Source organism: Schistocerca cancellata, chromosome 9 (genome assembly GCF_023864275.1).
Source record: "Schistocerca cancellata isolate TAMUIC-IGC-003103 chromosome 9, iqSchCanc2.1, whole genome shotgun sequence".
NCBI lineage: Eukaryota > Metazoa > Arthropoda > Insecta > Orthoptera > Acrididae > Schistocerca > Schistocerca cancellata.
The window spans coordinates 254,945,185-254,969,304 of NC_064634.1; the positions used below are offsets into that span (position 1 = coordinate 254,945,185).

The 24,120-nt window shown below is 42.8% G+C and overlaps 1 protein-coding gene and 1 non-coding gene across 2 annotated transcripts in view; both read right to left on the minus strand.

Moving 5' to 3' along the window:
- LOC126101327 (odorant receptor Or2-like) overlaps positions 1–15,330 on the minus strand; it is a 98,389-nt gene extending 83,059 nt beyond the window's left edge. The window contains exon 1 of the mRNA XM_049911999.1: positions 14,546–15,330. Within this exon, the coding sequence (XP_049767956.1) occupies positions 14,546–15,330 (785 nt within the window). The remainder of the gene's footprint in view (positions 1–14,545) is intronic.
- On the minus strand, positions 11,150–11,224 carry Trnas-uga (transfer RNA serine (anticodon UGA)). Its single transcript has one exon. It is a non-coding gene; the product is annotated as a tRNA-Ser (tRNA).
- Positions 15,331–24,120: the final 8,790 nt, after the last annotated feature.

The following is a 24,120-nucleotide window of genomic DNA, read 5'->3' on the forward strand; positions in this document are numbered from 1 at the left end:
CCATGATCAGTGGCATGAAGAGTTCCTAGATAACAGAACGCAGCATGTCATTTTCAATGGAGAGAAGTCTTCTGAAGTAAGAGTGATTTCAGGTGTGTCGCAGGGGAGTGTCGTAGGACCGTTGCTATTCACAATATACATAAATGACCTTCTGGATGACATCGGAAGTTCACTGAGGCTTTTTGCGGATTATGATGTGGTATATCGAGAGGTTGTAACAATGGAAAATTGTACTGAAATGCAGGAGGATCTGCAGCGAATTGACGCACGGTGCAGGGAATGGCAATTGAATCTCAATGTAGACAAGTGTAATGTGCTGCGAATACATAGAAAGATAGATCCCTTATCATTTATCTACAAAATAGCAGGTCAGCAACTGGAAGCAGTTCGTACCAGATAGGGTTGATAGAAGAGATAGAGAAGATCCAAAGGAGAGCAGCGCGCTTCGTTACAGGATCATTTAGTAATCGCGAAAGCGTTACGGAGATGATAGATAAACTCCAGTGTAAGACTCTGCAGGAGAGACGCTCAGTAGCTCGGTACGGGCTTTTGTTGAAGTTTCGAGAACATACCTTCACCGAAGAGTCAAGCAGTATATTGCTCCCTCCTACATATATCTCGCGAAGAGACCATGAGGATAAAATCATAGAGATTAGAGCGCACACAGAAGAATAGTGACAATCCTTCTTTCCACGAACAATACGAGACTGGAATAGAAGGGAGAACCGATAGAGGTACCCAAGTTACCCTCAACCACACACCGTCAGGTGGCTTGCGGAGTATGAATGTAGATGTAGATGTAGAAGGTACACAAGAAAAATGGATATCCGGATCTCTGGGAGGGGACTGTCAACGGGTAGGTGACCATGAGGAAAATATGCGATAAGTAACGAAAGGATAACCTTCTGCGAGACGCAAGTGGACTGTAAGAAGTGTCAGAAGTTTTAATGCGGTAGGGAAGCTAGAAAATCTCAAAACATAAAGTGGGGAGCAAGGAAGTGCAATGGAAAGAAGACAAGGATTTCTGATCTGTAGATTAGAGGTTGGCATCAATAGCAACAGAAAATGATATAACGGGTGTACGATTCTTTATGAATAGGAAGGTGGGAGGAGAGTGAGTTACCGAGAACTGTTCTGTGATAGGAACTTTTTATCAGAATCGACAGCAAACCAATGCCAGCATCAATAGATCAGATAAAATGCAATTGTGTGGAAAGAAGCAGAAGAAAGGATTATGGGAGAATAGGGGTTTCGTGGTATGAATGAGAGAGGAAAATAGTAAATTAACTCTTAAATAAAGTTCAGCTAATAATAACGAATATACAATGTTGAAGAATCACAGAGGAGGACCCGGGAAGATACCAAGATATTACATCATGGCCAACCAGAGATTCCGAGATCAGGTATTGGAATGTAAGGGCTACTCAGGAGCAAATGAAGACAGAGATCAAAATATAATAACGATGAAGAGTAGACGGAAGTCCAAGAAAACTGTGTGGAAGAACCGTTCTGGAAAGAAGTAGGATAATGAAGTACTGAGGAAAGATGAGACGTGTTTGAAATTCGCTAAAGGTGTGGATACCACGATAAGGAATATCAGTGCAGGCAGTTTAGTTTAAAAGGACTGGACATCTATGAAAAGAGAAATAACCGATGTTGGAAACGACAAACACAGGTATTAGAAAGGAAACTGCGAAAAACCTTCGCCAACAGAAGAAATACTGCTTCAGTTGATCGACGAAAGAAGGAAGTACGAAAAAGTTCACGGAAAAGCAGAAACATGAACGAAATAATTTTTAAGCCCACCGAAGCCCAGGTGAAATTCCTGCAGGAAAAATGGGAAGAAATAGAACAAATGAAAATCGGAAAGATGCATTAAGCAATTAGAAAATTCGAATTAACCGTCGGTGAATATAAGAGCACGGGAGGCTACATTAAGAGTGCGATGGAAATTCCACTGTTTTAACCCAGAGCAAAGAGCAGATACGTGTAAACACTAGATTGAATCTCACTGTGACAGGGAGAAGTTCACCGATGACTTGATAGATTAGAAAGTGGAGTCGATAGGGAAGACATACAGCATCCATTACCAAAGTCAGAACTTAAAAGACCTTTGGAAGATTCGAGATCAAATAACGTGGAGAGGATAGATAAGATTCAATCAGAATTTTTGAAATTATTGACGGAAGTGGGAACCAAACAATTATTCACTTTTGCGCATAGAGTGTATACGACTGTCGCTATACCTTATGACTTTAGGAAAAATATCATCCACACAGTGTGAAAGACAGCGAAGGCAGATACGTGCCAGAACTGTCGCACAATCAGTTGAACAGCTCAAGCGCCCAATTTGATGAAAAGAATAATAAACAGAAGAACAGAAAAGAAAATTGAGAAGCTGTTGGCTGACGATCGGTTTGGTGTTAGGAAACGTAAAGAAACGAGAGGTGGCCCAGACATTGGGCTTTATAATGAAAGCAAGACTGAAGAAAGCTCAAGGTACTTTCATAGTATTTGTCAACCTGGTAAAGGCGTTAGACAGTGTAAACTGGAGCAAGATATTTGAAATTCTGAGAAAAGTAGGAGTGAGGTATAGGGAAAGGCGGGTAACATATTGGGGATGGAAAAAATTTGGAAACAACGGTAGAAATGTGTGCTTGAACATAAATGCAGATGCTAGCGAAGCCCATGGAGCGAAGTCGGGCAGTGGTTAGCAAACTGAACACCTATTCGGGAGGAAGACGGTTCAACCCCGAGTCTGGCCATCCTGATTTAGGTTTTCCGTGATTTCCCTAAATCGCTTCAGGCCAATGGTGGTATCGTTCCTTTATCCATCTTTCCTAATTCGGTGGGACGGATGACCTCGCTGTTTGGTCTCCTCCCCCCAAATCAACCAACCAACCTACCAACCACTTAGAGAAGCCTGCAGGTAGCGCTACTGTATTTGAGCAGGAGTGGAACCTGTGAAATATTCTCAATACGTTGCAAGTGTCATTCGTGGCTAGAACAGTAATCTGTGTAGTTTTGGGTGCATTATCACTGAGCACAGTGAATTCGAACGTGGGAAAATTGTTGGTGTTCGTGTGGTGGGCACATCCGTAACAAATGTGTCCGAAGTGGTTGGTGTTTCAAGAGCTATTGTACAGAAGATTTATACAGCATGCAAGGAACGCGGCAAATAATCATCCGCTAAGTCGCAACGCGGATAAAATTCTGTGTTGAGAGGTCGTGACAGACGGTCATTGAAGAGGATTAACGCGATAAACAGGGCGATAACAGCTGCAAAATTCACCGCACAACTGCTGAACCCATAAAAGTAGGACTACGGAGTAATAGAAGAAAGTCATTTGGAGTATTGTTTCAGACTGTTTCCAACTTCGAGCCAAGCGTGAAATATGGCTGGAGTTCGGTGATGATTTTGGCAGCCATATCATGGTATTCCATGTGTCCTATGGTTTCGACGCAAGCTGCATTGTTACCAAGGAGTAAGTAACCATTTTGACCAGGTCCACGCCACGAAACAATCGATGTTCGTTCTGGAACGGTGATGTTATGTTCCAAGTGACAGGGCATCTGTTCACACAGCTCTCATCGTCCACGAGCGCTAGTGTGAGCACGAGGATGAATTATGTCATCTTCCTTGGCCATAACAGTCACCAGACCGCAATATAATTTACCCTTTGTTCTCTACTTTTGGAGAGAAGGATGGGTGATCTCTCCAGCTCCATCATCGTTAACTGAACATCTGCAGGAATAATGGTATAAGATCCCCCAGAAAAACGGAAAAAAATATAGGACCTGTATTTATCCTTTCGGAGACGTCTGTAAGCTGTTTTCAGAGCCAACGGTATTTCTACACCGTAGAAGGCATGATAACGTGTTGTGGTCTTCTCTCCACCATTTTTAAGGCATGTTTAACAACGAAGAGGGAAAAATAAGATAGGAAGGCCAAGAACGAAGTGCTTGGATTAAACAAGATGTAAGACAGTCGTAGAGTTTTTCGCCCCTGCTATTCAATCTATCGTCGAAGTACCAGTGGCGTAATTAAATGAGAGCCGGCCGCTGTGACTCAGCGGTTCTAGGCGCTTCAGTCCGGAACTGCGCGACTGCTACGGTCGTAGGTTCGAATCCTGCCTCGGGCATGGATGTGTGTGATGTCCTTAAGTTAGTTAGATTTAAGTAGTTCTAAGTTCTAGGTGACTGATGACCTTAGATGTTAAGTCCCATAGTGCTCAGAGCCGTTTGAACCATTTGAATTAAATGAGAGGTTTTAAGTGTGCTATTAGAATTCAGGGTGAATGTATATCAATGATAAAATTCGGTAGTGAAATGGCTATCTCAGTAAATGTGATGGAGAATTACAGAACCTGTTGAATAAAATGAACAGTTTAATGAGTATAGAACATGGGTTGTGAGTAATCTGTAGAGCCACGATGAATGGAATGAACAGTCTTATGAGTACACAATATGGATACACAGTAAACCGAAGAACGCCAAAGTAGCGAAGAGCAGTAGAAATGAGAATAACGAGAAACTTACCATGAAAACTGGTGATTACGATGCAGATGAAGTCAAGGAATTCTACTACCTAGGAGTGTAAAATAGCCCGTGACGAACGAAGTAGGGAGGATATAAGAAGCAGGCTAGCTCATACAAAATGGGCTTTACTGGCGTAGAAAAGTCTCCTATTTCAAACATAGACCTTAATTTAAAGATTAATTTTCCCACAATGTTCAGTTTGATCACAGCATTGTACAGTAATAAATTATGGTCAGAATGTTGAAAATTCGATTCACTGATGTGGTGAGAAATGACGATGTTCTCCGCAGAATCGCTGAAGAAAGGGACAAATGGAAAACACAGATAAGATGAAGGGACAGGATGAAAGGATATCCTTTAAGATTTAAGACACCCAGGATCTGTTTCCACAGTACTAACAACTGTAGAGGGAGACAGAGATTGAGATACTTACCTCTGTATATAAAATGCAATGTCCCCAAACCAACAGGAATAGGAACCTGAAATCTGCGGAGGGTGATATTACACTGTAGGCGTCGTTTAAGAAAGGATTTTTTTTTTAAATTACAGCCCTGAGGGCGTATAATAAAGGATGAAATGTTTTTTCAAATATGTCACTACTAGAACGATTATGTAGTTGGATCTACGAAAATTGGTTTTTGGTTTCTCGGTCAGAAATAAAGAAATGTTTCAGCATTTTTCGAAATTTAACCCCTTATCGGGTGAAATAGTGGGTAAAATATTTTTGGAAATAAATCATTAGTAACGAACTACTAAAGCATTTTTAAAGTTACATCCATGAAAATTGGTATTTAACTTCTCAGTTAGAAATAAAAAAAAATACGTATTTAGTGGTTTTGGAAACCCCAAAGGGATGAAATGTTTTATGGAAATATTTCGTTACGAAAGCATTTTTAAAGTTAAATCTATTAAAATTTGAATTTGGCTTCTAGATTAGAAATAAAAAATACTTTAATAGACGGAAAATACCTCCACGAAAAACATACGTTTCACTGACTTTGGTAATTCAACTGAAGTATGGGTGGAAAATGGAATGAATGTTTTCATGGAATTATTTTGTTATGGAAGCATTTTGAGGCGAAATTTATTAAAATTTGTATCTCGCTCCTCTATTAGAAATTATAAAAGTACGCATTTCACTGGCTTTGGGAATTCAACACCTAAGGGGGAATAATAGGGGGTGGAATGTTTTATGAAAATTTTTCATTATGAGCGCATTTCAGATCTTTGAAAACTGATATTTGGCTTATTGGTTAGAAAGGAAAAAAATACATGGTTCACTGTTTTCGGAAACACAGTTCCTAAGAGGGTGAAATAGGGCCAGATTGGTTCAGTGACTCATCACTGCCCAGACAAAGGGTAGAAACTTGAAATTCTGGCAGGGTGTGGATCATATAATGTCGGCATCGAATAGGAAGGGATTGTTCGAAATTCCACTGTTAAGGGTATGAAAGTATTTTCGAAAATATGGCGATATTGAGACAATTTCGCAGCTAGGACTACAAAATTTTAAATTTGGTTTCTCGGTCATTAATAAAAAAATATTTTTTCCAGCATTTTTGGAAATAATGAGTGAAAGATTTTTATGAAAATAAAACATTATTAAAGAACTACTAAAGCATTTTTAAAGTTACATCTACGAAAACTGGTTTTTGACTTCCCTGTTAGAAATTTAAAAAAAATGTGTTTCAGTGCTTTTGGAAATTCAACCGCCTGAGGAAGTGAAACCTGGGATGATATGTTTTGTGAATTACGAGAGACTTTTGAAAGCAAAGCGTCTGACTATTTGCATTTGGTATCTCCGTTAAAAATTAAAAAAATACGCATTTCACTATTTTTGGGAATTCATCCCCCAAAAAGGGGTAAACGTTTTTGAGATAATATTTCGTGATATTATAAAAAACAAAATCCTAGAAAATTGGTATTTCACTTCTCTGTCATAAATAGAAAAACGTGTATTATGGGATAACGTTTTCTGTGGATATATCACCAAAAGAATGCAAAACTTGTGATTAACATAAACCTTGGACTCCAGTTACCAGAATCGCCTTTTGTTCAGAAGTACGTTCGGAAAATACCGTGCTGTAGAAGCCTTAATTAGCGTGAAATGTTTAGAAAATGTTGAAATTTGTGAATTAAATCGAAGAAAGATATTAAACAGTCAAAACTGTGTTGAAAAGGAAACGGCTCATTAATACATTAATTTTTCGATAAGCTTAATATACGGTTATAAAACAATTTTTGATGTAATTACTACGCATACGTGAGTTAAGCAGCGGGCGCTAAGCTAGTAACAAATATTTGAGGACATGTGTTTCAAGTGCGGCTCTGAGCTGAAGAGGTTGACGCAGAAGAGAAATTTGTGGCGCACTGCATCAAACCAGTCAGAAGACTCAAAACGAGAGAGAGAGTGAGGGATGGAACAGGGTACACAAATCGTCCTCGTGAATCATTATATCTATTTGTGAAAATAATATCAAAATTCCTACAGTAGTTCCTGAAATTATTCTAAACACACACACAGAACCGCGACAATTTATATACACTCCTGGAAATGGAAAAAAGAACACATTGACACCGGTGTGTCAGACCCACCATACTTGCTCCGGACACTGCGAGAGGGCTGTACAAGTAATGATCACACGCACGGCACAGCGGACACACCAGGAACCGCGGTGTTGGCCGTCGAATGGCGCTAGCTGCGCAGCATTTGTGCACCGCCGCCGTCAGTATCAGCCAGTTTGCCGTGGCATACGGAGCTCCATCGCAGTCTTTAACACTGGTAGCATGCCGCGACAGCGTGGACGTGAACCGTATGTGCAGTTGACGGACTTTGAGCGAGGGCGTATAGTGGGCATGCGGGAGGCCGGGTGGACGTACCGCCGAATTGCTCAACACGTGGGGCGTGAGGTCTCCACAGTACATCGATGTTGTCGCCAGTGGTCGGCGGAAGGTGCACGTGCCCGTCGACCTGGGACCGGACCGCAGCGACGCACGGATGCACGCCAAGACCGTAGGATCCTACGCAGTGCCGTAGGGGACCGCACCGCCACTTCCCAGCAAATTAGGGACACTGTTGCTCCTGGGGTATCGGCAAGGACCATTCGCAACCGTCTCCATGAAGCTGGGCTACGGTCCCGCACACCGTTAGGCCGTCTTCCGCTCACGCCCCAACATCGTGCAGCCCGCCTCCAGTGGCGTCGCGACAGGCGTGAATGGAGGGACGAATGGAGACGTGTCGTCTTCAGCGATGAGAGTCGCTTCTGCCTTGGTGCCAATGATGGTCGTATGCGTGTTTGGCGCCGTGCAGGTGAGCGCCACAATCAGGACTGCATACGACCGAGGCACACAGGGCCAACACCCGGCATCATGGTGTGGGGAGCGATCTCCTACACTGGCCGTACACTACTGGTGATCGTCGAGGGGACACTGAATAGTGCACGGTACATCCAAACCGTCATCGAACCCATCGTTCTACCATTCCTAGACCGGCAAGGGAACTTGCTGTTCCAACAGGACAATGCACGTCCGCATGTATCCCGTGCCACCCAACGTGCTTTAGAAGGTGTAAGTCAACTACCCTGGCCAGCAAGATCTCCGGATCTGTCCCCCATTGAGCATGTTTGGGACTGGATGAAGCGTCGTCTCACGCGGTCTGCACGTCCAGCACGAACGCTGGTCCAACTGAGGCGCCAGGTGGAAATGGCATGGCAAGCCGTTCCACAGGACTACATCCAGCATCTCTACGATCGTCTCCATGGGAGAATAGCAGCCTGCATTGCTGCGAAAGGTGGATATACACTGTACTAGTGCCGACATTGTGCATGCTCTGTTGCCTGTGTCTATGTGCCTGTGGTTCTGTCAGTGTGATCATGTGATGTATCTGACCCGAGGAATGTGTCAATAAAGTTTCCCCTTCCTGGGACAACGAATTCACGGTGTTCTTATTTCAATTTCCAGGAGTGTATGTGTACAGATACATCTAGAGACTTGTCTGAGTAAAATGCAGAGAGTTTTAACCTGTAGTGATATGATTGCTCCAAACAACGATCAAATGCTTGTGGTGTACAAAAAGTAATTGCGTCTCCTGTTGGCTGTGCAACACGTGTTACGGTACATACATAGATGTGTCTCCTACGGGTCGTCAGGCGCTTTTTCCCTGATGTTTCGGAAGATATTTTCACTTACGCTTTTGCAATGAGCACCAGGAATCAGCCCAAAGAAATACTGTGCATCATACCTTATAGTGTTTTCAAGCTCAGATAGAAAGCGCCGATTTGTTACTTCTCCAAATGAGGACATTGTGACTGAAAGGTTGTAATAGCATAGAAATTCAGGCTATTATTTCGATGTCTTACTAAGCGTCGATTTGTTACTTCTCCAGATGAGGACATTGTGATTGAAAGGTTGTAATAGCATAGATATTCAGGCCATTATTTCGATGTCTTACTGCGACTTCACAGTGCCCCACGTCCCAGATAGACGAAGGCTACTTACAGAACAAGTTATAGAGCTCCTTAATTCCTCTGAAATTGACAATCTATCCGATGATTCTGGCGCTAATTTTGAACAAGAAGACGATGATGGAGGAAACGTTAGACGTTTTATATCGTACGGTATATTGGAAGCTGAGTAGCCTAGACGGAAATCCCGCTAACTGCACGATAAGCAACATTGAGGTAATCACGAAAAACTCGTCGCATCCAAACGACAATGCCCTGGCAGCAAGAATGTTACAGTTCCTTAAGAATTTGTTATAGAGCAGCCTACGTAAGAAAAATATCCATTCTAATCTTATCATAGTGAAAGGTAGATTTGAATGCACAGATTGGGATGTCTGGTGTCTGTTCACGTGCTTTGTATCCGGATATGGCAGGGTGACAGCCACGCCTATTGGGCAGTTAGCAGGCTTTGCACCCGAAGACAACATGCGGTTAGCTACTTTTGAAAATGAACAACGTTTTAGACGGTTTATAGCCGGTTTTGCAACCTGAAAGCGAGTGCATGTTTGCTCATGCAATTGATACTTCGTATGTAAATGCATAGAATGAGTACAAGAAAAACGCATCAGTATTAGTTGCTCGTAAAAATAAGACCCTTGATTTGTTTCACTTTAGGGTAAGGATAGCCAAAGTATTGACGAAAATAGATAAGCCAGATCTCAGGAAAAGGGGGTGTTCCACTAATGAGAGTCCAAGTACTTCAAAACGAGTGAATGCGTAAGTTCGTCCAGAAACTGGTTAGTTTGTACAAGTTGGGCGTCTACCAGTGGTCAATGGCAAAAAATCATTTGACAGGCGCAAGAAACCGGGTTGCAAAGGCAGAACCAAATTTTATTATGTAAAATGTATAGGAAAAAAGTTTCTTTGATTATGATTCTCCACAAGTGCAAAACCATATAATTATTAAGTAAGCTTTGTGTAATTTATGTATGTTGGTGAAATAAAATCAAACAAAATACTTTGACTTTTCGACTTGTACTGCACCCACTTGAATACAATGTTCTCATTTGGGGACGCATTGTATCCCTCTTGGGGGGTTGGGGGGGGCATGTCGGAATATTTTATACTTCTGAAAAATCATAATTTAATTCGAAGAACTGGATAGCAAAGCCATGATTTTGTTTTCAGGAAAAAAAATTCATGACTGAAAGGGTTAAAGCAAAATTGTGAGTATCTATTAGATAAAACGGTCCCACATTAGTCTCTTGCAATATCTGTTTTGTCGATATGTGTTAACAAGAACAGTAAAACACGAAGAATAACCGGTACTCTAGCAGCGACTGAGTAGCGCTGCTGTGTGGCGGTGGCAGTCAGCGTGGGCCAAGGCGGTTCTGTGGCTGCTGGATTGCTGGTTATTCATCGTGTATTACTCTCCCGGCAACAAACGTGGTCTAGCAGTAGAGTCTTTGATTAGAAATGAAAACGTCTTGTGTCCTGGTTTCGAACCGTTCCAGCTCCTAAATTATGAATAAAAATCATCGGCAATGGCACCTTCGCTCTGCCAACGGCCTTGTCAAAGAGGTTGGAGGAACGGACAGAGTTTCAAGGCATTCTCTTGCCCTTTGAGTGGGGAACTACCCCTTCAGGCGGAAGAATCAGCGGTGATCAACTGCGTGAGACTGTAGATGGAAATGGAAACCCGCATTAAAGACACATGGCGTGTATTCACTAGACATGTGGCCTGTAACTGACAGAATATTATGATGAGCTCTTCATTGGCAAAAGAATCCGGAATAGTCCCCCATTCGTATCTCTGGGAAGGGACTGCCGAGAGGGACGAGACCATGAGAAAAACATTGAATATTCAATGAAAGGATAACGTTCTACCAGCTAGGAAGTGAAGTGGCCAAAGTCTGAACATAGTAGGGAAGCTAGAAAATATGAAAAAGGAAATGCTAAGTCTCAATCTAGATACAGTGGGCGTCAGTGAAGTAAAATGGAAAGAAGATAAACATTTCTGTTAAGAAGGATACAGGGTAACATTTACATTAGCCGAAAATGGTGTAACGCAATTTGCATTCAATATGAATTGGAACATGGAGGCAGAGAGTGAGTTCCTGTGAACAGTTCAGTGATAGGGTTGAACCTTCCTGGCAGATTAAAACTATGTGCTGGGCCGAGACTCGAACTCGGGACCTTTGCCTTTCACGGGCAACTGCTCTACCAACTGAGCTACCCAAGCACGACTCACGCCCCGTCCTCACAGCCTTAATTTCGCCAGTACCTCTTCTCCTACCTTCCAAACTTCATAGAAGCTCTCTTGCATACCTTGCAGAACTAGCACTCCTGGAAGAAAGGTAATTGCAGAGACATGGCTTAGCCACACCCTAGGGGATGTTTCCAGAATGAAATTTTCACTCTGCAGCGGAGTGTGCGCTGATATGAAACTTCCTGGCAGATTAAAACTGTGTGCCGGGCCGAGACTCGAACTCAAGACCTTTGCCTTTCGCGGGCAAGTGCTTGGGTAGCTCAGTCTAATGTGTTCAGGATATAGACTGAGAGTAAATGTAAGGAGGATTAAAGTAATGAGAAGTAGCAGAAACGAGAACAGGAAGAAACTTGAGATCAGAATTCATGATCACAAAGGAGATGAAGTTAAGGAATGATGGCCATTCCGGGCCAACAAAAGTCTACTTGCATCAAATATAGGCCTCTGTTTGATGATGAAATATCTGAGAATGTACGTTTTGAGCACAACGTTGTATTGCAGTGAAACATGGACTGTGGGGGAACTGGTACAGAAGAGAGTCCAAGCATTTGAGATGTGGTGCTACAGACAACTGTTGAAAATTAAGTTGACTGATAAGGTAAGGAATGAGGAGGTTCTGCGCAGAATCGGAGAAGAAAGAAATATATGGAAAAAACTACAAGAAGAAGGGACAGGATGATAGGACATCTTTTAAGACATCTCGGAATGACATAGGTGGTACTAGAGGGAGCTGTAAAGGCAAAAAGTTGTAGAGGGAATAGAGATTGGAACACATCCAGCAAACAACTGAGGACGTAAGTTGCGAGTGTTTTTCTGAGATGAAATGGTTGTTGGCACAGGAGAAGACTACGTGGCGGACCGCATCGAACCAGTCGTAAGACTGTTGACACAAACACACACACACACACACACACACACACACACACACATGAACAAATATTGCTCTCCCTGTTACTACGCACAGAGTATCGCACTAGACCAATCTGGGACCTTTCTGTTGAATGGGATCGTAAAATTCTGCTTTAGCAATCCTTTTGTGCTTAACGGGACACAAACCAACACTTTCTGAAAAATCAAAATTTTCCAACATCATTGGGCGTCTCATGAAAGACGTGAGGATTAGTGTTTGTTTGGGATCTCTCCATCTACACACTATAAAAGCCCTTCCGGCTAGCCGCGCAGTCTAACGCGCTGCTTCCATAGCGGGAAGGCGTGCCGGTCCCGGCACGAATCCGCCCGGAGAATTTATGTCGTGGTCTGGTTTGTCGGCCAGCCTGTGGATGGTTTTTAAGGCTGTTTCCCATCTGCCTCAGCGAATGCGGGCTGGTTCCCCTTATTCCGCCTCAGTTACACTATGTCGGCGATTGCTGCGCAAACACTCTCTCTACGTACATGCTCACCATAATTACTCTACCACGCAAACATTTGGGGTACACTCGTCTGGTATGAGACGGGGGAGGGGGGGGTGGGGGAGGAAGGGGGTGGGGAGGGTCTACTGGGGGCCGAATCGCACAGTAACCCTGGGTTCGGTGTGGAGCGGCGGTGGGGTGGGTGACTGCTGTGGCCTGTTGTGGTGTTGGAAACACTGAGGGCTACGGCGGGACGAAGCCTCTCCATTGTTTCTAGGTTCCCGGTTCAATACACAATACACACACACACACACACACTGCAAAAACGACATTGCAAATATCTGCCGGAAGTCCAGAGAAAATGCACATGACGGCTCTTAGAACAAACAGTCGTTATATTGTATAAATTAGTATCTTAATAGCGTATTATCGTAAAAATAAATGTATACTGTTATGTAGAGAACTTTCAGTTCGTCGAAGGTATTGTTCGTCCTAGTTTAGACAGAATGGGACGGGTTTTATGGCCGCAGTAATTAAATAAATAATGTAAACGTCATGTAACTGAACACACCAAAGTACCCTGTAATAGTTGCTTATTTGTCACATTTATGAATCGGTGATATTTTTTTTAATAGCCTCTCTTGCTTACCCTTCAATTGTAGCATAACTGCAAGGTGCCAATTCAGGTATTGAGTTATTACGTAATCTGCGAAATGGCAGTATTTTCTTGCCAAATAATTATTCCAAAACTTGAGGATTAGAATATTTATTTGTTCGTGGATACATTTCGGTAAATTATTATGACAATTGTAACAATGATTTGTTCATGTGAAACACTCGATGTTGGCTTGTGATTGGTGTAAGACGCTACACCTCAAATTGTAGGCCCTTCTCCCTCGTTTACTTGACGAGCTGATCTTACAGACAAGATGGGAGTAGGGGAAGGTATGTAGAGACGTCATATTTGCTAAAAATGAAAAGGTTACAGTTCTCAGTATGGTTAGACGTTGCGTTTGCCACAGACCGTACGATACCGTTGCTCAGTGAGTATGACGAAAGAACAAGCTATTGTCATCGAAGGAAGCATTGCTTCATGTATTCGAAGTGAAGTGGGAAATGGTGGAATGTGTATATAACAATAAGACTGTTATCTGAACCACGCTTATGAAAAATACGAGTCCAGTATCTTAAACCTCTACATTTCTGGCTCATTTCCTTATCGGAAAGGATAAATTATCATGGTACACGAACTATCGACTGAGAACATTGCGTGACACGGGAGTTTTTTTTATGAGTATTAGTACTTCCTACTCTGCAACTTCATCATGTCATTGTTACCGGCTATGGTCTATGCTTCTGTTTCCGCACAATCATTGTGGAACTTGTGCAATAAATACAACTATACAGTTAGCATCTAAAATCTTCAGATAGCAAGACTAATTGAATGTTTGCGCGATAATTAGAACGGAGTTTCTGTAAAGCTGCACCCGATACATATTTTGTATATTCCATAAGTTTCGCTGTTACTAAACATGATTTATTAGCTTCATTACTCTTGGTTTGAAAACACACAAATCAAAGTGCCCAATAAAACCCTGAACTCATGGAATTCTTAACGCTCAGTGTTACAGTCATCCGCAGAATATCGAGTGTAAGTAAAAACAAGGAGTGAAAGGCTAATGGGAGTCAAAGGAAACATAAAATCAATATGTATCCAACTATTTCTTAATATTTTTGGAGAACAAATGCTTTCAGCATCTTCTGTGTGCTTCTCCACATGATTTTTTCCACTATCGGTGCAGTGTGGATCACAGTGTTGAGTCTAAGGGTCTCGACTTCTGTCAGGCTTCAGATTATTTCATGCGCAATCTTACATTGCACACAACATTAAACGCGACAAAACTTTTGGCGTCTCATGTTTGATAAAACAGTTGAATCCAACCTACCTCAGGATTTGCTGATGGCTTTCGATACAAAGGCACAGATCGCTGTACATTTTCTCATGAGCAATAGAAAACGTGCTCAGCGATCGGCGACCTCCATCGGCACCGCCGTCGGCCGCCTTTAGCTTCGTGATCCTCAGTGCGAGCACCTCCAGTTGTGCGGCTACCAGTATCATGATAGATGCGAACAGACAATCCAAGCCGAAGCTGATCTCGGCCATCCACAAGCTTGTCACACACTGGAGAGTGTACGACAGCTTGTAGAAGGCAGTGTTGTTGTCCCACAGGTGCTGTGCGAAGGGTAAGCGCCTCTCGCCTGGGTGGGCAATGAGTGGCATCGGGAACCAAATGAGGCCTTGCGATGCCATGAAGAGCAGCATGCCCAATGTGAGGCGGGCCGCTTGCCTACGCGACCTCTGGACGATCTTCTCCAGCACAGGATCTCTGGAGCAGGGCTCGCTTTGAACCAACATCAGCGAGTCGACGCGCCGGACCAACGAGTTGTACAGCCGCCGGTCTCTCGTGAAAAAGGCCAGCTTGACGGTGCCACTGAAAAGGGTGAAGGTGTTGGTCAGCACCAGCGTTGTGGCCTCAAGGTCTCGCCAGCTGAAGGAGACGGACACCGAAGCTTCCACGAAGTTCCAGACGCCCAGAGCGAAAACGAAGATGACGTACAGTTCGAAAAGGGGGAAACTACCCAACGGCCACACTCCGTAGAGCCACAGGTGACGTATGTTGAGTTTGAGGATCGATCGTCCGCTGGACGACCAGGAGAAGGGTGTCTCCATATCCACTCGCCGTCCACTGTGCATTGAAGTGATTTTTAAGAATCTACTGCACAGCACCCAACTGCTGCGTCTTCTACTTGTTTGCGTTCGGTGCCAGCCTCGGAGTAAATGAGCACTGACTGAACCGCCTCTTTACCGACAGAACTGAGGAGTGTGGAGGGGGAAACGCAAATGAAAACTTAGATCACTCCCTCTCCTAATCCAGCCGACTTGAAACAGGCCTGTATATATACGACGGCGAGTGGCACAATTACAGTATGAGATTTAAATTATCCAGCAGGACGGGGGCATTCTGTACCTGACTTATTTATTTTACTCCATTTTTACCCTCTCCTCAGTTGCATAACATAAACAAACGTAGCACGACAGTGGAAATAAGTAATGGGAGCTTCTCAGCATCATTTGTTTCATTTATAAAACGATAAATCGACGTGTTTGAAAACGCATCTCCCTTTTTCGGTTACTTACACTTACTTCCACCAGCTCTTTTTTTCCTGCGAGATAGAACCTAATGAATTAGATGTGTGACTCCAGTACAAAAAGAAAATGTAATAATAAAAGACACACAGCAGTATTACGTCTAAAAATTTGCTCCTCTCTTTTTTCTTGAAGTTCGAGGCTGCAAAAAATTTTCACAATTGAAAGTATTGGCCCACACTGGCCACTACTGTCTCCCATCTTTCGGGCAACACACGAACCCCGTGGTGGGGTAACTGGAAGTCTTTTGAGGAGATCCGCGAATCGATTCTATTTTGCATTTATTCACATGACCCGAAGTGCTGGTCAACCGGGCTGTGTGTCATTGGTGAAAAAGTCGGTAGTCGGAGGGAGCAATGCCTGGAGAAAGTGGGGATGGGGTGGGGGGAGGGAGAGTGGCGGAGTAGGAATTTCCATTCCAACGTTTCCATGTTCATAGTTTCCTAATATGTTTTGATCGGTTTTGTGACACATGGTCGAGCACTGTCATGCTGCAAAGTCACCTTTTGATGCATACCGCTTTGTTGTGGCCATTTGTCTTCCAGTGCTCTGCTCAAACGCATCATTTGCTTACGCTATCACATTTAGATCGGTTTCGGTAGCTTCCACAACCTTTTCTCTTTCATCACCATGCTGGTGTTCGATGTCAAAATCACCGTTCTTGAAGTGTTGAAAACATTCTCTGCCTCTTCTTTCACTAATAGGTGCTTCACCATATCTCTTACCCAGCATTTTATGAGTCTCAGCCACAGATTTCCTCAGGCTCAAGCAGAAAATTAAAACTTCCCGTAAATGACGAGAATTGGATTCGTAAGTTGATATATTTAATAGGGAGTAACTTTATGAAGCAATCAAAAAAATCGACTAATATTTATGTGGCGTTATGTATACAAATTCCTAATCATATTGTATGAGACGACTTACGTCCTGCACAACCACTTGGCGGTAGTGCTATCTGTTGCAAAACGGTGGAAGCAGAGTTACAGGCTTAATATTTGAAGTTTGCATCTGCTATTGCGATATTAGTGTTTTCAGCGGTACGCCTGTCCATGCTATCACTGTTAGTTGGTGTTGTAATATAAATTACTACTCAGCGGCACACTGTGCGACATTGCACGTTAAGTCTCGAAAATGTTTGTGCAAATATTTTTTTATTGCCGCGCGGGCATAGAAAATGGTTAAAATTGCCCTGAGCACTATGGGACTTAACTTTTGAGGTCATTAGTCCCCTAGAACTTAGAACTACTTAAGCCTAACTAACCTAAGAACATCACACATATCCATGCCCGAGGCAGGATTCGAACCTGCAGTCGTAGCGGTCGCGCAGGTCCAGACTGTAGCGCCTAGAACCGATCGGCCACTCCATCCGACCCGGGCATAAAAAATCCGTTGTGTAACCAATGTGTAATAAATGTCGGAATTTGCTGTCGGTTGGTGGCAGATTGCTCAACTTCGACCATTTTTTCAGTTTTATGTACCATACGTGACTTACCCACAACGATTATTGAGTCCAGGTAGTTCACACAGTGAAGAGAAGATAATATAGAAAAACGGAATCTTATTTTTTTCAGTTCTTCGTAATAATGACTCACTTTAGGTACACACACCGTGAAATGAATTTCAGTTCAGTTGCTTAAAGCAATAATAACTTACACCTCACAAGAACAAAAACTGAAAACTAGCTTCTGATTGCTACAACCCTACACTTGACCGCATACAGATGTCACCTCACAAGGAGTAAAATGTAACATCTGAGAACTGATTAGAATAAAATTAATATCAATCTGAGACTACACTAAATTGCTACCCCTGTCCGACTGTTAACAAAAATAAACAAAATCAACATGAGTAACGTGTAGAAAGTGGGACAACGTCAGGAGGCGGTTGGCTTGCTTGCGTTTCACCTGCTTTACGCAAATGTGTGAGAATAAGGAAATTTTATTGAATTGCGCTACTTGAACTGTTTGTAACTACGGTGGGAAATGTTTATATACGCCGGAATATTTTTAAATTTTTTGGTCTGCAGACCTACACTCTAAAATTGCAGTCTGAGTGAAATAATGGACACAACCAAAGGCGGAGAATTTAGTCTTCAAATTTTTCTACATAATCATGAAGCCTCCATGAGAAGAAATAATTACTGACCATTGTCTCTTCAGCAGAACTTTTATCATTTATAAAAGCTTCAAACGAAATTCTTTGACTATTTGTCTATTTTAGGAACTAGAATCGTTACTGCCTATGGGAGGAACAGAAGAAATTCCATTAACACATTCGTCTTTACTGCAGACTTTAAATTTTATAACGAAAGTAAAATACAGTTGGATGCAAAACAGAGACAAATTTGGTCATGTTTAAAATTTTCCTTTTGACTAATGAAAGGCTCTGCACCCACAGTGGTTTAACGTAGCCTTCGTTTGCAGCGCGCTTTAGAAGTCTGAGAAGCAAATGGTCAGACTGTTATGCAAGAGTTTGCGTCAGCACGAACACGACTGAAATCTAACGGAATCATCAGTTTCACCTCTCATACCGTCATGCAAGACTTCATAGGAGAAATAAAGTTTTCAGATGGATTTGAAAATCAGCAGTTCTTCTATACGAAAGGAAGAAGAAAATTTTGCAACCAGGCACAGAAAGAACACGTAAACGCAACGAACAAAAAATTTGTCGACCCCAGAGAAATCATAACAAGCTTATCTTAATATCGTCTAATTCCACCCCTGAACTTCATTGACGCCTGGAGTTGGTTAGGATGTGAGTCCACAAGTTCTACTGGTGCGTCGCATCCAGGTTACGTCACTTTCTGAAGATTTTATCGCCCAGTTCCACCAAATTGCGGGCCTGCTAATGTCAGTGTTTTACCTGATGTTCCAGATTCTCCCACACATTTCTCTATGGGCTTCAAGTCAAGTAGTTTTGCAGGGCAATCGATATATAATAGGACGGGGAAGTGTTCATAAAACCAGCCACAGGTTGATGAACTTTGCTTTTGTCGTCGTCTTTATGTGCCTCTTTGAGCAGTGGCCTCTGGTGGGGTGACCTACTGCAGGTGTTCATTTCATGCAGTTCCTTTCGCAGTACTGTATCACTGAAAAGTGGGGATGGACCTTCATTTACCACCTGCAACAATTACTGTACGATTTGGAAGCGATTTTGATTCACAAGCCACGAAACAGGTCTCCGGTCCCTCTCATTCAGCATCTTCATCCGACCAAAATTCTGATGTCGTGTTTCGTGGCGATGCGTGTTACACAACAGCGTGTATACAGGCTGAACACTCCGGTGAGGAACACATACAATATGGCCATGGGCATGGCCTAATACGATTGCCCCTCTTTGCTACTGTTAAGTCCTTACATCTGAACGGTTTACTTACAATGTCCGCTTTTATACTAAGCGCCGTAGAAGTTTCCTCCCGTGGTCTAAAAGTAGCGTCTTTGATTACTAATATAACTTCCTCGGTCCCGGGTCCGAAACCCACCACTGCTTAAATTTTGAATAATAATCAACATAATAAGTTACCCTCATTCTGTTAAAGACCATGTCAAAGAGGGAAGAAGAGCGGATAGAGGTTTAGGTCACTCTCTTGTCCTTGGGGATGCTGCCCTTAAAGGCATAAGAATCAGCAATGATCAACGACATGAGGATGGTGAAGGCAATGGGAACCACTGCATTGAAGACACATAACGTGTATCCACAGGACATGTGGTCTGTAATTGACAAAGTTTCATGACGATCTACCTAATGGCAAAAGATTCCGGAATAGTCCTCCATTCGGATCTCCGGGAGGGGACTGCCAAGGGGGAGGTGATCGTGAGAAAAAGATTGAATAACCAAAGAAAGGATAACGTTCCACGGGTCGGGGCGTGGAATGTCAGAAACTTGAACGTGGTAGGAGAGCTACAAAATCTGAAAAGGGGACTGCAAAGGCTAAGTCTAGATTTATAGGGGTCAATGAGATGAATGGAAAGAAGACGAGGATTTGTGGTCAGATGAGTATAGGTAATATCAACAACAGCAGAAAATGCTATAACGGGAGTAGAATTCGTTATGAATAGGAAGGCATGACAGAGAGTATGTTACTGTAAACAGTTCAGTGATAGGGCTGTTTCTATCATAATCGACTGCAAACCAACATCGACAATGATAGTTCAGGTATACATGCCGACGTCGAAACGTGAAGATGAAGAGATAGAGAAAGTATATGTGGAAACTGAAAGGGTAATACAGTACGTAAAGGGAGATGAAAATCTATTAGTCATGGGGAACTGGAATGCAGTTGCAGGGGAAGGAGTAGAAGAAAAGGTTACAACAGAATATGCGCTTGGGACGAAGAAGGCGAAGAGAAAGACTAATTGAGTTCTGTAATAACTGTCAGCCAGTAATAGCGAATACTCTGTTCAAGAACCACAAGAGGGGAAGGTATACTTGGGAAAGGCCGGTGGTACGGGAAGATTTCAGTTAGACTACGTCATCGTCAGACAGAGATTCCGAAATCATATACTGGATTGTAAGGCGTACCCAAGAGCAGATATAGACTCAGATTACTATGTACTAGTGATGAAGAGTGGCTGAAGATTAAGAGGTTCGTCACGAGGAATCAGTATGCAAAGAAGTGTGATACGGAAGTACTAAGGAATGACGAAGGTTAGATAACCTTGAAGTTCTCTAAGGCTATAGATTCAGTAATAAGGAATAGGTCAGTAGGCAGTACAGTTGAAGAGGTATGGGCATCTCTAAAAGGGCAATCACAGAAGTTGGAAAGAAAAACATGGGTACAAAGAAGGTAACTGCAACCATTGATAATAGAAGAAATACTTCAGTTTATCGATGAAAGAAGGAAGCACTAATGTTCAGGGAAAATTCGGGAATACAACAAAAATACAAGCCGGTATGGACTGAAGAAGAAACAAGAGTCGATTCAGAGGAGATTTGGTTCCAGTATTAGAATCATTATTTAAGATAGCTTTGGAAAACACTACAGCAAATAATGCATACTGGATAAATAACATACCATGAGAATGTGTAAAGCCATTGGGGGAAATGGCAACAAGACGACTATTCAAGTTGTTGAGTAGACTGTCTGAGTCTGGCGACATACCTTCTGACTTTGGGGAAAATATTATCGACAAAATTTCGAAGACTGCAAGAGGTCACATGTGCAACAATTATCGCACAATCAGCTTAATACCTCTTGCATGCAAATCACTGATTGGAATAATATGCAGAAGAATGAAAAAGAAATTGAGGATATGTTAGACGACGATGAGTTTGGTTTTACAAAAGGTAAATGCTCTAGAGAAGCAATTCTAACGTTGCGGTAGGTAATGGCAGCAAGACTAAAGAAAAATCAAGTCACATTCACAGAATTTGTTGACCTGAAAAAAGCGTTCGACAGTGCAAAATGGTACAAGATTTTATAAATTATGAGAAAAATAGGGGCCCGCTCTAGGGAGAAACCGGTAATATACAACATGTACGAGAACCAAGAGGGAGGGAATAATGAGAGGGGGAGATCAAGAACGAAGTGCTCGGTTTAAAAAGGGTGCAAGACAGTGATGTAGTCTTTCGCTCTTATTGTTCAATCTATGCATCGAATAAGCAATGACGGAAATAAAAGAAAGGTTCAGGAGTGCTATTAAAATTCGGCGTGAAAGGATATCAGTGATACGATTCACGAATGACATAGCTATTCTGAGTCAGAGTGAAGAAGACTTACATGATCTCCTGAATGGAACGAACAGTTTAATGACTAAAGAGTATGGATTGACAGTAAATCGAAGAAAGACGAAGGTAATGAGAAGTAGCTAAATGAGAACAGCGAGAAACTTAACAACATGATAGAAGGTCACAAAGTAGATGAAGTCAAGGAATACTGGTAACTGGGCAACAAAATAACCCGTGACGGATAGAGCAAGGAGGACGTCCAAAGCAGACTATCACTGGCAAAAAGGGCAATCCTGTCCAAGAGAAGTCTACTGGTATCAAACATAGGCCTCATTGTATGGGACTACAACATGGATGGGAGTGAAACATGAACCGTGGAAAAACCGGAAGAGAGTCGAAGCATTTGCGATGTGATGCTACAGACGAATGTTGAAAATTAGGTAGATTGATAAGTTACGGAATGAGGAGGTTCGGCCCAGAATCGGAGAGGAATGGAATGGTGGAAAACACTGGCATGTAGAAGGGATTGGATGATAGGACATCCATTAAGACATCAGGGAATGATTTCCTTGGTATTAGAGGGAGCTGTAGAGGGTAAAACTGTAGAGGAAGACAGAGACTGGAATACATTCAACAAATGGTTAGGCACCTAGGTTACAAGTTTTACACTGAGCTAAAGAGGTTGGCACAGGAGAGGAACTCGTTACGGGCCGCATCAAACCAATCATAGGCAAAGGCTGAGACATATGCGGCAGCTTTTGAACTCCAGATGACGCTCTTACAAGAAACACTCAACGTCGGTCAGCGGGAATATGGGAATATGAAGTTACCACGATTGAACTTGGAGCCAGAATTGTCGCTGCCGACGACAGAAAACACACACGACTCACGTTCACCAGCGAGGTCATCGCTAGCTCAAGAAACTTAACAAAAACACCCAGTGCAGACACAATCACTAATATCCATATGAAGAACCATTTTGCAAAACGTTAGTGCTATGGACAGATGCTTGGTTTTTCAATTGAGTCGTCAGTCTTCTGGCTGCTTTGATGCGGCTCACCATGTATTCCTCTCTTGTGGCAACCTGTTCATCCAGAGTAACACTTGCATGGAAGTCATTCCCTGATGTCTTAACAGATGTCTCTTCTCTTTGTCAGTGTTTTCCACATGTTCTTTTCCTCTCCAATTCTGCGCAGAAACTCTTCATTCCTTACCATATCAATCCTCCTAATTTCCAAAATTTGTCTGTAGCACCACATCTCAAATGCTCCGATTCTCTTCTGTTCCGAATTCCCACAGTCCTTGTTTCACTACCTCACAATCCTGTGCTCCAAACAAACACTCTCAGGAATTTCTTTCTCAAATTAAGGTTTATGTTTGATACTAGTAGGATTTTCTTGGCCAGGAATGCCCTTTTTGACAGTGCTAGTCCGCTTTTGATGTCTCTTTGCTCCTTCCGTTATTCTGCTGCCTAGGTAGCAGGATTCCTCAACTTCATCTACTTCGTGACCATCAAACCTGATCTTAAGTTCCTCGCTGTTCTCATTTCTGCTACATCTCATTACTTCTCGTCATTCTTGGATTTGGTCTCAATCCATATTCTGCATTCATCAGACAGTTCATTCCATTCAGCAGATTATGTAATTCTCCTTCACTTTCGCTCAGAAGACCAATGTCATCAGCGAATCGTACCATTGATATCCTTTCACCTTGAATTTTAATCCCACTCCTGTACCTTGAATTTTAATCCCACTCCTGTATCTTTCGTTTATTTCTATCATTGCTTCTTCGATCTACAGATCGAACAGTAGGGGTGAGACACTGCATCCCTGTCTTATACCCTTTTTAATCCGAGCACTTGGCTCTTGAACATATTGTATATTACCCATATCTCCCTATATAGCTTACCTCTACGAGGGTTGCCCAGCACCGCATATTTTTCTTCAACAATTCTTTATTGAACATATTGAGAATTGCACACATGAAGGAATGATGTTTCATCTACACGCCCTATTTTTCCACGTAATCTCAATCCCATTCTATGGTCTTTGTCCAGCGCGAAAGAAGGGCGTGTATGCTCTATCGGTACCAACCCTTGTCCTGGTGGCGGAGCCAGTGCTTCACTGTGTGAATCACCTCCTCATCCTCCTGAAAATGGCCCAAACAAGGGGAAGTCGGAGAGAGGTAGGAGAGGAGTGTCACGTCCGACAGCCGTGGATGGTTTCCCCGACTGCTACAAACCGTGGAGCTCCGCCGAACCGCCTTCTGATGACCTCACGCTGCGTGGCCAACGACTAACTGTACTTCTGTGCTCCTTACACTTTGCACAAACGCTTGTGAATATTCCCAACTCTTCCTTTATCTGCAGTGAGAAATTCAGTGGCGGCACGACGCTTGTAGCCGAGCGGTCTTAGGCGCTGCAGTCAGGGACTGTGAGGCTGATCCCGGCGGATGTTCGAGTCCTCTCTCGGGCATGGGTGTTTGTGTTTGTCCTTAGGTTAATTTGGGTGTAAGCTTAGGGACTCTTGACGTTAGCAATTAAGTCCCATACGATTTCACACACACGTCGCTGGTAACTACGTCACCTACAGACGCCATTTTGACACTGTCTTGCAGCTACGCTATCTGTCGGAAGTGACAGAAAAT